The sequence below is a fragment of the Saimiri boliviensis genome, chromosome 2 (assembly GCF_048565385.1).
Source record: "Saimiri boliviensis isolate mSaiBol1 chromosome 2, mSaiBol1.pri, whole genome shotgun sequence".
In the NCBI taxonomy this organism is placed as follows: Eukaryota; Metazoa; Chordata; class Mammalia; order Primates; family Cebidae; genus Saimiri; species Saimiri boliviensis.
Window position 1 is genome coordinate 213,092,372 of NC_133450.1, and position 15,684 is coordinate 213,108,055.

General features: G+C 51.1%; 1 protein-coding gene across 1 annotated transcript in view; it reads right to left on the reverse strand.

Annotated features, from left to right (window-relative positions):
• Positions 1-12,370: 12,370 nt before the first annotated feature.
• Positions 12,371-15,684, reverse strand: part of CDK5RAP2 (CDK5 regulatory subunit associated protein 2) — a 197,461-nt gene continuing 194,147 nt past the window's right edge. The window contains exons 37-38 of the mRNA XM_003925184.4: positions 12,915-12,961; positions 12,371-12,464 (exon numbers count right to left, since the gene is read on the reverse strand). Coding sequence (XP_003925233.1) covers positions 12,408-12,464; positions 12,915-12,961 — 104 coding nt within the window. The 3' untranslated portion in view covers positions 12,371-12,407. The remainder of the gene's footprint in view (positions 12,465-12,914; positions 12,962-15,684) is intronic.

Consider the following 15,684-nt stretch of genomic DNA (forward strand, 5'->3'; position numbering starts at 1 on the left):
CCCGCATTTTTAATTTCATCCTCTTTGCTATTTTTTTCTTTTAAAGCTTGTGTTTGCTTTCATGTTACACATTATTTATTTAGTTGCTTGTCAATTAGTGTCTATTCTCCAAGCAACAAGCACATTAGCAGCTGCAGAGATTGGAATTAAAATTCGCGGCCCAGTTGGTGCTACAGTAGCCGGGCCTACCCGACTGAGAAAACAGCACCTCTTTGTCATTTCAAAAGATGACCTTCCTCTCGCTTCTTCCTGTTTCTGGCTTCAGATTTAATTCCTACTGACTCCTCCGTGGTCACTGCCGGATGTGATGGCTTTGAGATGGATTTTTTTTCAAATGCACAAAGATGTGGCCGCTGTTAACAGCGGCCTTTGATGATGGTTACTGTAAAACAGGAGTCCGCTGGATTTGAATAACACGCTCTAAATTGCCAGTCTGGGGATTCTAACTCAGCAAGCCTAAAACTCCACGCCTCCATTCAGCAGTTCAGCAAACATTTAGTGAGATGACATGACTCAGCAGAAACAGTTGAACAGACCTGGCTCCACTATCAGCTCATTGGTTTACTAGGTACATGACTCTAAGCAAGTGGATTAACCTCACTGAGCTTTATTTATTCTTCTGAAAAACGGGAGAATTAGCATGGCACCATGGCTCACGCCTATAATCCCAGCACTTTGGGAGGTCAAGGTGGGGGCAGATCATGAGGTCAGGAGTTTGAGACCAGCCTGACCAAGATGGTGAAACCCCATCTCTACTAAAAATACAAAAATCAGCCAGCCGTGGTAGTGGGTGCGTATACCAGCTATTCAGGAGGCTGAGGCAGGAGAATCACTTAAACCTGGGAGGCAGAGGTTGCAGTGAGCCGAGACTGCGTCATTGCACTCCAGCCTGGGTAACAAGAGTGAAACACCATCTCAAAAAATAAGAAGAAAGAAAAATGGGAGAATTACACTCAGCCACATAGGGGTGTTGTAAGCACTGAGACTGTAGGCAGAGCTTTGAAACCCAAGCTTCCATGTCTGACTCCTCCAATGAATCAGAGGCATTTGCCTACATGAGTTAATCTCACGGCCAGCAGGACTTTGGGGAAGAGACTGATGAAGCCGAGGCTCCATGGCTCTGGGGTGGAGCCAAGACGAGACTGTCCCAGCCCAGCCCAGGCCTCGATCTGACCACTGTTCACCTCAAGGCTGCAGCCAGGAGGGAGAGGAACTGTGACAACCCGGCCCAAGCAGGACGGCTTCAGAACTCAATGAGAAGGCAGGCAACCTGGGAGAGCAGTATTTTCCCATTTTCTGTTCTCAACATGCTACTGGACAAGTCCAGGCAATGGAGGTATTGGGATGACTTTTCTCTGCTCACATCCCGTCTCCACTAGGATCCCCTGTCCAGTTAAATCCTAACATCAGCTCCCCTCTCTCACCCTCCACTGCCCTGCACTCCAGTCCTTTCTGCCATAACACATTTCCCCTCTAACAGAGGAGACCGTGGGCTTATCACCGGCTTCCGCCGCTAGAATCTAAGCAGGGATCTTTGTTTAGTCCCAAAGGCCCAGGACAGTGCCTACTCTGTTAATATTTGTGGAAAGAGGACAACTGCAGGTGACGGGGCCTGACTTGGGCAGCGAGGAGCGCAAACCCAAGCGATGTTCGGGAGGAAGTCGTTCTTAACTCACTCTGTGCAGCAGGAGCCTCGAGGGCTCTTTTCAAAAACAGGAAATCCTAGCCGGGCTCGGTGGCTCAAGCCTGTAATCCCAGCTCTTTGGGTGGCTGAGGCGGGTGGATCACGAGGTCAAGAGATCGAGACCATCCTGGTCAACATGGTGAAACCCCGTCTCTACTAAAAATACAAAAAAGTAGCTGGGCATGGTGGCGCATGCCTATAATCCCAGCTACTCAGGAGGCTGAGGCAAGAGAATTGCCTGAACCCAGGAGGCGGAGGTTGCGGTGAGCCGAGATCGCGCCTTTGCACTCCAGCCTGGGTAACAAGAGCGAAACTCCGTCTCAAAAAAAAAAAAACAAAAAAACCAAAAACAAAAACAGGAAGCCCTGCATCTTGCCAGACTCATCACACCACAGTCTGTAGGACCAGGGCTCCGATCCTCATGCTGACAAGTCCGTGGTAATTCCAACACAGCCAGGGTTGAGAACAGCCGGGTTCGCATTGCAACCGGAATGGAGAAGCACAGACCAAGCAGACGCCGAGTGCTGATCCCAGCTCCGCCTCCAGCTTGGGGTATGATCTCGGGCAAGCGTTTGCCACACTCAGGGACTCGATTTTCCCATCTGGACCAGTTTCAGAGGCTGATTTTCACAGGGTGTCCCTTGAAGCCCTAGTGTTTGGTAGAGGAACCTCAGAGCGGGGGTGAGGCTTAGTGGGCTCCCAAACACTCAGGACCCTGGGTGGCCCATCTTGGCTTGCCCTAGAGCTGACCCATCTGCTTTGTATATTGGGGTTCCACACGAGATTTCTTTTTGAACAAAGGGTTCCAATTCACAGATGTTTAGGAACCACAGGCTGGCCACTGGCTGGGACTTGGAAGATGCTAGTGTTACCAGCTCTGGGCTCAGGGCTTCACCTTCCCCATCTATCTAATGTGGGGATGGACCCAATCACCCCCAAGTGCCCTCTCACGTGGGAAGTTTGGGTATTCCAGTTTCGTGGTAGCAGGAGCATCAGGAGAAAGGGAACTGGGTGAAGACAGGAGACAGTGTCTGCAGATGGACAATTATCATCACACGATATAACACTCTAATGGCAGAAACTTTTATATTAGAATAGACATTATGGAGCACAGTTCCATCTAATGAATATAACAGACTTGTTTTATATTACAATGCACACTGTAATTACACATTTCAATAATTCCTTCAATGCATCACATAGAAGTGTTCTGAAGTAATGGAGTGCTGGAACCATATATCATAACACGCCTAAAGGGAGACCCTGTATGTGGTGACAGACCTCCCAGCTGGTAGGGACAACCACCACCTCCTCCAGCCTCGGGCCATGTGGCTTCTCACTCTATTCTCTGGAGACTCTGGAGGAAGTCCTTGGTCCAAGCACCTGCCCATTGAGCAAAAACCATCTCCAAAACATCATCAACAGCTAGCAGGCAGCCTCTGTCACACATGTCTGAGGATAGGGAGCTCACTACCTCACAGGTTATCTATTCAGTGGCCCGTCATTAAGAAATTACATACTAGGCCGGGCGCGGTGGCTCAAGCCTGTAATCCCAGCACTTTGGGAGGCTGAGGCGGGTGGATCACGAGGTCAAGAGATTGAGACCATCCTGGTCAACATGGTGAAACCCCGTCTCTACTAAAAATACAAAAAATTAGCTGGGCATGGTGGCGCGTGCCTGTAATCCCAGCTACTCAGGAGGCTGAGGCAGGAGAATTGCCTGAACCCAGGAGGCGGAGGTTGTGGTGAGCCGAGATCGCGCCATTGCACTCCAGCCTGGGTAACAAGAGTGAAACTCTGCCTCAAAAAAAAAAAAAAAAAAAGAAAAAGAAATTACACACTATAAGCATCTGCGTATCAGCTCTAAATTCATATGATCACATTTGTACTGACGGAGGCACCAGATTCATTCTCTATTGCTGTCATAACAAATCAGCACAAACCTTGTGGCTTAAAACAACACACATTTATTATCTTACAGTTCTAGATGCAGAAGTCCGAGGAGGGTCTCGCTGGGTTAAAATCAAGGGGTAGGCGGAACTGTGCTCTTTTTCTGGGTCCTTTAGGGGAGAATCTGTTTCCTGCCTTTTCCATCTTTCCAAAGTCACCTGCATTCCCTGTCTCATGGCCCCTCGCTCTGTCTTCAGCCACTCTGACCCTTTGCCTGGTGTCACATCTCTCTCTGGCCACAGATGGGAAAAGGTTCTTCTCCCTTAAAGAATTATGGAATTAGAGTGGACCTACCTGGATAATCCAGAAAGATGTCCTATCTCAAAGTCCTTAACTTTAATCACCTCTGTAAGTTCCTTTTTGCCATATAAAGTAACATATTCACAGATTCCGGGATTAGAGTATGGACATCTTTAGGGCTGTTGTTCTGCCTACCACAGGCGCTATTTTATTATTATAATACCTAATATATTGTGACTTCCTCTTCATCTGCACAAAGGGCATCATAATGCTTTATGGCATTAAGTGTCACTATATGTATGTAGTGCCTGGCATATACATGCTTGATGAATGGTGTGGGAAGTAGAAAAGTTCCTTTGTAAGGTTTCCCTTCTTGTTAAAGAATAAGTGCACTAACAACTTTGTTAAGCCCTATCCCATGTAGCTGTTAGACACGCCATGCTTACAGGCACGTAGTACATTCTGTGTCCTTGTACTTTAACCAAGATATCTGCGCTGGACCTGCTCACAGGCATGTTCCAGCTCTCCACTGCTTTTACCTGTTTAGATAAGTTTTAGGTTATTAGCCAATCAGGTTTTAGTTTAGATTGTGAGGTCTGGCTCCAACCAACGGAAATAGATACAGGAGTAAGGATGACCCCAGATGCATAAGGGATAAATTTGTCTGCTTTTCCTTTGTTCATTGTACTCTCTGGCAAGATGGCTAGCGAGAGTAACCTTCCTGCAGTCCAGGAAGTAAAAATTGTATTGCTGGAAGATCCTTTGTCTCAGTGCTAATTTTCCTTTTTGGCATCAAGCATCTATTTCTAACAAATGGCAAACAAATTCAATGAACTGAGGCAAAAGCATCAATGATACGAGCCACTTGGTCAATATTCTTCCTAAAGCAAGGCAGAGGAAATGATCACAAGGCCTGCAGCATAGTCTGAGAAGCCGTGGAGGTCTGACAAGAGCAAGATAATTCACCTCTCTTGTTTGGACTCTATCTCTATTAATGCAGCCAAGGCACCATTCGCATTTTAGACTTCTTATGTCTCAGTTAACTTAGTTGCTTGCAGTCAATTAAGACCCGAAGACCATCTCTAGTTACAAGGGATCATACCCCCGTTATAGAGAGATAAATTGAGGCATAAAGGATGAAAGCCCAGAGGTGATGCCTGAGGTAAAGATGAGTGGGAGTGAGTCAGCCCTGGGATGTCAGAGATGGGCATTTAGGAACAGGAGACGCAGGTGCAAAGCCCAGAGCTAGAGGATACCAAGGAGGTGTTCTCAGGGGTCTGCAAGGAGTGTGGCAAGACTAGCCAACCTCATGGATGGGGGCAGGGGGAGATCACCAAGGATGAGCCCCAGTCTATGGGAGACGAAGGCCAAGGTCAGATGGGAGGCCAAGGTTTGGATGCAATGGAGGAGTGGGGCTTTTGTCTTGGGAGGGTCTGCAAGCAGAGAAGTGACATGATTGGGCTTGCAATTCACAAGATGGTCCCGGATGTGGGCAGAGACAGTGAGGGGTGGGGGCATGTGCAGGAGGCAGGGAGACCCATGAGAAGGCTGCTGCCTTTGCCCAGGCCACAGGTGCCCAGTGCTAGCTGCAGACAAGCAGCTGTGAGGAGGAGGTGGAGATGGAGAGGACACAGTGGAGAGGCTGAGGAAGGAGGCAGAACCTGCTGGGCGGGGGAGAGGACAGGATGGCCTGTTGCGGAGCCTGAAGGAGCTCTGAACTCCAAGATAAGGAACTCCCAAGGGAGGAGGAGGCTTGGGTAGAAAAAAGGAAGTGTCATTAACCCCACTTTAAAGGTGAGGCTGGAAACTGAGCCTGAGTTCAAATCACCCATGTTTCTATGTCACAGCCCCTCTCTAGGCAGCTGCTTGGACCTGCCCTGTCTCTAGACAGAGGAGCTGCCTGTGGGTGGGTCACTGGGTCACTCTAGGGTTCTAAAACAGGAGTCCCAGGTAGTCCCCAGGGAGACCACCCCCATGGCCCCATCTGAGTAGGAGGCCGGCTTCCTTTCTTGCCATCAGCCTTCCTGCAACAGCAGCGGGAAGAGAGACGGCTTCTGTGTCCTCACAGCCCTAGGGCTCACTGCCTGAGAGATGATTGAGTCCCCCACCCTCTCCCCTGACTGGCTCCAGTCTAGATAATTCTTTCTGCCTCCTCCCAGGGCTTTCTCCTTCATCGCTGGAGCAATCACTATTGTTTTCCCAATGCCAAAAAAAAAAAAAAAAAAAAAAAAAGGCCCAAATTCAAGTACCTTGTATCCAAGCTGGTGTTTCCTGCCCTGCCACGCTCCACTACCATGGGTCCCTCAGTGACCTCCACACCTTTGCACAGCTGGTTCCTCCTTCACCCCAACCCTGTAGATTCTGCCCACCTTGAAAGATGCAGTTGGCATTCCATACTATTCCACACTTTCCATACTGTTCTCTCCCTGTGGAGGTGGCCACACCATTGGCTGGGCCAGAAACCAGCAGCATGGACCCTCTCCTCTTCACCCCCACCGCCAGGGCGTGTGCGCGCACACACATGTCCCCAGGTCCTCTCAAGTGTCCCAGATCCACCCTGGTTCTCTATTCCCATCTCCTGATCAGGTGAGGACAATTCAGGCCTGCACCCTGGACACTTGGCAGGTGCCCCCTTCCCAGGCAAAAACCTACCCTTGCCTTTCCTACTGCTCCCGATGATGCCCGCCGGCCTCAAGCTGCCACCCGAGGCACTGTCCATGCCGCTGCCTGGATTCTAAGCTCTAGCCAGGCCAACACACCACTCACAGACCCTAGGCCCTGCTGCATTTCCTCTGCCTAGGAACCCCATCGCCTTTCTCCACCCCTACCGCTCACCTAGGGTCACCCCAGGGCACCTGCCCTGCTCACCTCAAAGGCTGGGTAGGGGCTGGTTCCCCGGGTGCCCACAGCTACTTTGACCATTTGTCACGACCATGGATCACCTATGTGCTGGCCTGTTCCCCATGCTTGACTGGGAGTGCCTCGGGGGCCTGCAGGGCAGTGGCAGCTCTGGGAACTCTGGGCTTGGTTGGGTAGGTGCCAGCAGATGTTGGGTGCGTAACTGTGACTGTCTCCAAATACCTTCTTACACTGAATGTCCACACCTCGCCCACCTGTGTCCCCTCTCACAACCACCCCATACTCTCCAGGTGGGCTCCCAGCCACTGGCTTCCACCACAAAGGAGCCCTGGGCCTGGTCACTCTGTCTGTGGTCCCTGACCCCACCGTAGTCTTTGCTAAAGAGGAGGGCAAGGCCAGAGTGACTTCCTATTCTTTTTTCCCTGTGTCTGCCCGCACGGTCGGCCAGTGCCACACACAAGCTGGAACCACACGCTGTTCTGTTTGGAAGGGGAAAGTAGCATTAATACAAACAGGATCGTTTTAGACCTGAAAACATGTAATTAAGCTCTCCTGTGAATGCCTGTTAACGAGGATGTGATTTCGCATTTAGAGAGGAGCGTGTGGGAGGGCGCTTGGTAACCACCATGCACTTAGTCCCATTGTGATCCAGTCGGAGGGGTGAGCCCTGCCCAGTGCTGCCCTCTAGGGTCAGGCAGGACTGGCGGCTTCCCTGGGAATGGGGTCAACGGGAACAGAAGGGACCTGGGCAACTCTGAGAATAAAGAAGTCTAAAAGGACCAGTCAGAAGAAACGCCAACTGCCTGCCTTCCAGCAAGGATGAGGCCCAGAGAGTGGCCACACCAGGGGGCAGGGCTGGGCTTTGGATCACAAGCAGGAACCGCCTGAGCGGGCCGTAAGTGGAAGGAGACATTGCCAGCGTGGGCCCCACTCCAGCCTGGCCAGCCGCCTGGGCACTCGCCATACTGAACTTCACTTGCACGCAGCGGTGGGGAACTGGGCTCTGCAGCCCGCAGGCCTCCATCCAAAGCTGTGTGATCTTGGGCGGGTCACTCTGTGCCTCAGTCCTTCATATGGAAAAAGCAGTCCCTCCCAGCCAGGGCTGTCACAATGACTGCTTGTGATGATGTTCCAAAGACAGCCAGGCTCCCAGGACCCCAGGTCTAAGCAAGTGTTCTCTATTAGCTATATTACTCGTCTGTTCTCCCCCTCAACCTGAGTTCTTCCAGAAGGAAGTGGGAGAAGCTCTGGGGAGGTTTGCTGAGTGACTATATTTACCGGCCCTGTGCCAGGCAGCAGGGCTGATGTGGTGAGCAAATTATGTGGGGTCTGTGTTCTCACAGAGTTTCAGGTCAATGACAGGGAGAGCCATAACCCAAAACATCACAACTGCATACACAACCCTAAGTCACACAGCAGCCAAGCGTCATTGAGGGGGGATCATCACACTCTGACCACACAGAATAGGTGCTCCAGATCTGGAAGCTGTCTCTGACTAGCAAGAGTAGCCAGGGTGGGCGCATGCTGGGCAGGGGGCAGCATGTGCAAAGGTCCTGTGGCCAGAGACGAAAGCCCAAAGAGACTGAAGCACAAGGAGCCAAGAGGGTGGACAAAAGGGCTCAGGAAACCAAGGGCTTGCTGGCCACACTCGGTGATGAGAGGCATCCCACATTTTAAATGAGGGGAATAATATGATTTACTTTACCTTTCAAAGAGTCACTCTTGCTGTGGTATGGCAGACATTCAGAGAGGTGAGGTGGATGTGGTAGGCCAACTGGAAAGCTATTACAGTAAGCTGTCCAGGTGAGAGTTGATGGTCACTTGAACCGAGGTGGCAGTGGAGATGAACGAAGCAGTAGCCTTGGGAGATAAAACTGGAGACAGTGGCCCTGATCACGGATGGGATATGGAGGGAGAGGGAGAGGAGGCGTAAGGATGTCTCCAGCATGTACTGCTGGCCAGAGGCCGACCCTTAACTAAGGTGAGTGGATGAACCCCAGCAATTTGGGCGACGTCCGGGCCTCATGGTTAGCCATTGTATATCTTTATCTTTCCACATCTCATAATTTTGCAGACAAGGAAACTGAGGTTTGGTTCCACTAGAAGGCCCCACCTTGGGGGCCTGGGTCTCTGGATCCACCCATCCCCACCCCACCTGGCACCCATCTGTGGCAAGAGGTAAATGGGTCTAGCCCTGAGGGAGAGTCCTGGGCTTCTCAGGAAATGGGATGAGTACTTGAGTTAGATTTAAAATATAGCCAAGATTGAAGAGGCAATTTGGCAGGGCCCAATCCCCCAGGCAGGTTTCTCAGCTTCCACAATACCGAGGACTTATTAACAAGATCACTCTTTCTCCCTTCCACGACCCAGTTACAAGAAGTTCTCAGGGCTGCTGTGTTGAGGAATTCAATTGTGGGTCTCTGGGCCCCTGCTCTGGTCATCCAGAGACATTTTGTTGGAAAGGGTAGAATGAGAATACTTCGATTTGTAACACAGGGAAACGCTGCAGTTTTTCAAAGAGATGGCATTTTGGGGGGAATGTTGATAATCCAAGGGACATCAGTTCAAATTCTGGCTCCATCCCTTGGTCCTCTCATTTGTAAAATGGGGGGAGGGGCGGTACAGATTACTGAGATGCACAGCGTGGCTACTGCTATCCAGGTGAGCGCCGGCCACAGGGGCGAGGATTTTACTCTCCAGGCTCCTGATAGAGATGTAGGGAGGTGGGCTTCAGAAGTGAGATCAAAGCACCATTTTCAAGGTAGGACAAGCAGGGGGCCCAGGGCCTGTCTCCCTCTCCCCCTCCTTCTCTCACTATATATTTAGTCCCTGCAGCTGTTTCTCTCAGGTGCAGCTCCTCCAGCACACGTGGTGATTAATTTCACCGATGGGAAATTGACGCATTTTCTGATTACTGCTTCAAAGCCTCCTGAATTCAGCTGCTGGTAAAATTAACTCACCAGGGACAATGGAGCTTTCTCCAAGGTCCAAATTGTCTTATTTGCAGTTTGTTCTTGGCACTAATCCAGCCCAAACAAACCAGGCTGCTCCTCCACCTCCCAGAAGAGGGAGGGCCTTCACTAGCCCAAGGTTGAAGGTATTTTACATGACTCTAAACTGGGGGACAAAAATACACTTAGATTATTGTGTTCCTGAAAAGCTGTGGGTGACCTGAAGCGAATGCCCAGCTGGGCTTCCAGAGTCCCCTCCTCTGCAGGTCCTGCTCCCAGGCATGCCTGGCTTCACCAACCAGACGGGCCTGGGACGTACCAGAATCCAATGTGGATCTCTCCTCTAACCCCTCCAACTCAAGCCCCTGCCAACAACCAAGTTCAGCTCCCATGGGCTGTGCACTGACCATGTGCCAGGCAAGGTAGGGCTGTTCCCCTGCAGGGACATCTGAGCCCAAGTCTTACTTCCAAGCCTAGCCTGAGCTCTAACAACTATACTGTACAACGTGCTCCCCTCCCCACCATGCCCAACCACACACACTTACATTTGTGCACATCTGCCTGGAGGGTAAACGCCCTGACAGCAATAGCTTGAGCATACCCTTAGAATGACCCTATGTGGCAAACGCGTCTGAATGTTGTTCCAAGCTAGAAAATCTAGGATGGCCAACCTGGAGATTTGTTCCTTGTCTATGAGGAGTACCTGAGCTCCCAGCCCGTCTCATGGGACACAGGCTATACAGGGGACTGAGGCCCTAAGTTTTGGGTTAAAAGAAGGTTCCCAGGTAGAGGTCACTGGGGGAAGGTTAAGTGAAAACGTTATAGAAACTGCATGCTATTTATAAGTGGTGGAGGTTTCCTGCCTTACCTGCTGCCACTGGGCCATGGGTTATGTTGTTCAGCCGCTGCCACTGGACCGAAAAGCAGTTCTCCTGTCCAGCCTGCTGCCTCTGGACTGTCCCCCTGTATGTAAGCCCCCAGTAGAGCCCACATCTCATTTGCTGGCTTTGGGTTTCTTCTCATACCTCTTGAACCTGGTGCCTTCTCTACTGAGGTTAAAAGGGGCTTGGCACAACATAGCCATAAAACTTAAAACAGTATTTTAAAACTTAAGAGCAGCCACTGAGACACTGAGTAAGAGTCACCAATTTGTGGAAAGGGTCTTGTTGTTCAGCTGCTTCCAAAATTTGAGGCTCCCAATTCTGTAAGAGTACTGGGCAACAGTAACTCTCATTTATAGAAGCATGAGACTCGGACTGGAACCAGGCTGCCTGCTCCACAGCGCCATGCTGACCTGGAGCCTCAGCCCACTCAGCTTCCATTTAGGAAGTCAACTGCGCGACTGCTTGCAAAAGGCACTCCAGTGACATTATGGCTCAATCTGAGTTTCCACACACTGGAACATATTAAACTGAGGTATATCCGTGCAAATATTTCTCAGAAAGAGCACAGATAGTAGGAACCCAAGCAGAAAGGGTCTGTACTGCCCACTTACCCCTGCCCCTCTCTTAATGGATGGGGAAGCAGGCTAAGTGGGGTACCTGGCATGAGGCTACTCCCTGGACTCCCAGTCTAGGCTGCTGCACCCTGTGCTTCCAGCCGAGGCAATCCCGTCTCCTTCCCTCTCCACTGTGTCTGGGGAGCTGGGTGCCAGGCCAGGCACTGGCAATTCCATGGTCAACACAAGCTTCTGCTCTCCAGGGGCTCAGAGGATTCACACACAGTGGTGTGAGGGCTGCGGAAGCAGAGGTGGGGCATGTCACCTAGTATCGGGTCAAGAGAGGCTTCCCAAAGGGCCCAAAAAATATTTCTGAAGGACCATTCAAAGCCAACTAGAAAGAAAAAGGGTGGGAGTCCAAGAGGGCACAGCCTGGGTTAGGCTGGGGAGAACATTGTTCCATTTGCAAAGAACACAAAGTGGAGAGGGAGGAGGCAGGAAGGGAGAGGAGCTGGAGGTGCCAGCAAGGCTTGTAAACCTTGTTAGGGGCTCAGGCTTGGATCAGTGGGTAGCGGGAAGCCGCTAAAGTGTTTTGGCTGGGGCATCTTGGTCAGAGGCAGCAATGTGGACGGCTGACGATACACCCCAGTCATCATGGGAACAATGCAGATGCCATGTCCCAGCTCTGGGCCTCCCTTCGCTCTTTGCTAAGCTGGGAATGGCACCACGGCAAGGGCTGCTGTCCAGCAGATTGTGAGATGCTGAGCACACGCCAGTGCCCATGGCCACACTGCACGGGGCTGGTTTCTCTGATCACCTGAACGAGCTCAGCACTGAGTTATGCGACTCGTGGAACCCTGGCCAGTCCCATTTGGGATCTGGGGACCTGGGCTTTGAGGCTCCACACAACAACTGAATCATCAAGGTGAAATGAAATGAATCACTTAATGAGAATCTTCAAACTGCAGCACCGGCTGAGTACTAAGCAAACCCAGGGAAGACCTGAAGCCCACCAAGGCGCACAGCCTCAGCTCTGGTGCCTGCCCCAGATCTGAAATGCAGCATCCAAGAGCTCGAGGCCTTTTACCACCCAGTTGTGGAGTATATGAACCTTTCTGACAACAACTCTCAAGCCAACTTTCAGAGAGAAAACACGAAGGGAAAAAATAGATTTCCTTTGGCCAGACAGCTCTTTCTTCCTCAATAAATAGGAACCACACTTGGAAGAAAGAGACAGCGTGAGCTCAGTGGAGGAAGCACAAGCTTTATTGGCTGAAAGTTCTCCTCAGGAGCCTGGTCTGCTGGGACTGCATGTTCCTGGATGGGCACCCCTGGGCCTAAGCTAGGAAAAGGAGGGAAAAAAAGGAGAATTTTAAATCCAGTAGAGGTTTCTGAAGTCAGATCCCTGACAGAGGTGCGAGATTGTTTTTCTGAAAGTGCTTTCGAAGACATACTGTTTGATGAGTAAATATTTACTGAATAAAATGACGATGAGATCATACTGTATTCATTCATTCAAGAAATATTCATCAAATGCCTACTATGTGCCAAGCACTGTTTGCTGTATTTCTTACTGGTAAAAATAGCATACAAATTTAAAACTTAGAATCCCCACTGGCGACATGGCATGATGAAACACAACTTTTCATGCACTGCTGGGAGAAACACACAACTCTCCGAGGACATGTCCCCTGGCTCCACCTGCACCTTCATTTTTCAAGAGGTCCTTTCTGGGCCTGCACCCCACCCAACCTTCCACATGGCCTGCAGTGACAAGACTCAAAGGGCATACCTCCAGGTTTCCTCTGGCCTTCCGAAGGATTTTGTGGGTTACGACCACTGAGGAGAGAGCAAAGAATGTGATAATTAGGGGCATGAACGACCAGGAGAGCAGTGTGAAAGCCAAGTGCAGGGAAGATAAGCCCCACCCCAAACGGCTCAGACATGTGGACAACATGTGGTCTGAAGCATCCAGACCAGAGAGAGGTACGAAGGCCCCACCTGACCCATCACATACCCCAGACCAAATAACCCATCAACAACACCTCTTGAAGGCCCCGAAAAGCCACCACCTGACAGCAATGCAGAGGCTGACGCATGCTATGGCATTTCACAGAAGACACCATCACAGCTCTGCACGGCTAGCTGGCTTCCCAGGTATCCCTCAGGTTCACCTCTGTGGCCCAGGGAGGGCAATGGCACTGGGAGGGTAGAGGCCTGGGCCTGCCTCCCAGGTTTCCTAGGCCCTCTGGGATGCAGCTGTGAGAAGAGACTGTGCCTTGATCAGGCAAACCCACATGTGACGGTCCAAGTCCCAAAAGGCCAGGTTTTTACCAAGCAGCTCTTAGAGCCAGCTCCAAATGGCCTGGAAGAAAGAATCGTGGGCATGCTGCTTCTCCTTTGCCTGTACTTTAGGTGGTGGAATAGCCCAGCCTGCTTCCCCTGGGCAAGTCACCTTCTGCCTGGACAGGAGCTGGTTGGGTGGGATGGTTTCAGAGCTCCCTGACGACGCTGACGCCCAGAGCAGTGTACTAGACAGATCCCCACTGTGTCAGAATTCCTGGAAGGAGCGGGCAAGCCCTGGCTTTCAGGAGCAGCTGTAAAGTAAGGTGGCTTCTTCCTTCAGGCTTTTTCTTGTCCAACACAAATGCCAGCAGTAGCAAGAATGCCCCTCTTGATCAGAGTTCTGAGCCTGACACGGTATCTGTTCTCAGCAGGGCTGGGTGAGGGTCAGAAAATTAGCTTACTCCCCACGCAGGAAACATCGAAGGCTTCTGGAGCCACGCCTTTAGCCAAAAGTGCCAGAGGCTGTCCCAGACTCACGCCCAACACACACAGCCCGACTCCCCAGTGGCTTCTTCAGAATAGGTGCTGTGTGGTGCCCTTGAGAAAATCTGTATTTCTTTTTTTTTTTTTTTTTTGAGACAGAGTTTCACTCTTGTTACCCAGGCTGGAGTGCAATGGCACGATCTCGGCTCACCGCAACCTCCGCCTCCTGGGTTCAGGCAATTCTCCTGCCTCGACCTCCTGAGTAGCTGGGATTACAGGCATGCGCCACCATGCCCAGCTAATTTTTTTGTATTTTTAGTAGAGACGGGGTTTCACCATGTTGACCAGGATGGTCTCGATGTCTTTACCTCGTGATCCACCCACCTCGGCCTCCCAAAGTGCTGGGATTACAGGCTTGAGCCACCGCGCCCGGCAAAAATCTGTATTTCTTGCCTCACAGAAATTCCCATCTGAAGGTAATGGAGTTTGTTTGCAATCTGTGACATTGGGGATGAGACAGTCGGTGTGGACTTTGTTTTTAGCTAAGCAAAACAACTTTCAGAGGTGGCCACAGCCTTTCTACCCTAAGCAACCTCTCCTGCAGGGTGGAAGTTCTCAACATGGGGCCATGGATATGTTTGGGGAGTCAGTCCTAAATCCTCAGACACTGCAAATGTGGGTGTGGTCTAGATGTCTGCATTTCTCCAGAGAGAGAGAGACCATAGCTTTCTCCAGATTCACCAAGGGGACTGTGACCCAGAAAGGATTAAGTATCACAGCTGTGGAGGTTAAAGATAATTGTGAAAGAACGCTACATGTACCTAGAGAACAAAGCTCATGCCAGAACTAAGGATCACGTGACTCAAGCTTTGAGGGGACCCCTACACCTGAACAGCACTGTCACATTTCAAAGCACAGAAATCCCCACTTCAAGGAAAAGATCAAGGGACACAGCGATGAAGGACTTGTCCCAAATCTACACTGGCCCCAGCGCAGAGATGGGACTCACACACAGGCCTGCTTAGCTCAGTCCACGGTTCTTCCCACCTTAGCAGGGTGCAGGGAAGAAGGTACCGATCTGAGTGGAGCAGTGTTGACCTGGTGACAAGTGGTTTCCCACTGAATATTCCCCCACCCTATGAGGCAGAACTACCGCCCTCGCTTTGCAAATGAGGACCTGAGGCTTCGAAGTGAGGGAGCTGGTTCCAGGTCACGTGGCCAGTGAGTGGCCCCAGGGCATCAGGACTCTCAGCGTCCCACTGGGATGCCCTTTCTTTACTTTTCCCTCTAGACTCTGAGAGAAGGTTTAGTGTCAGCTTGACCAGGCAAAAATCAGCCCTGGCATTTGCTCTTCCCCATCACCACGGTGGGGACAGAGGAAGAGGAGGTGCTACACCAACTTACACCTGGTCCCTTTAGACCCAGAGCAGGTCAGTGAGGTCCACCAGGCTTGGAGAATTGCTGAGGATCTGACTCCTCAGAACGAGCTGCAGAGCCTGGCCCAGGAGTTGCAGGCCCCGGGTCAGGCACTAGTTCTGCTGCCCGGGGCAAGCCCCTTACCCTGCTCTGGTCAAGCCTGCTCTGTGCCAGGCCTAGGAGATATGGAGACGGGCAACACCAGCTCAGGCAGGGCAATGCTATGAGACATTTGTGGTTCTTCTTACTATGAATGATTTGCCACCTCCACGCATAGGATTTGGTCTGGCCTAATGGAAAGAGAGAGGAAGAGACTGGTTGAGCCTCATCTCTGTGTGGGGGACTGCGCTAAGCACAATATAGTTTAGGTAGCATTA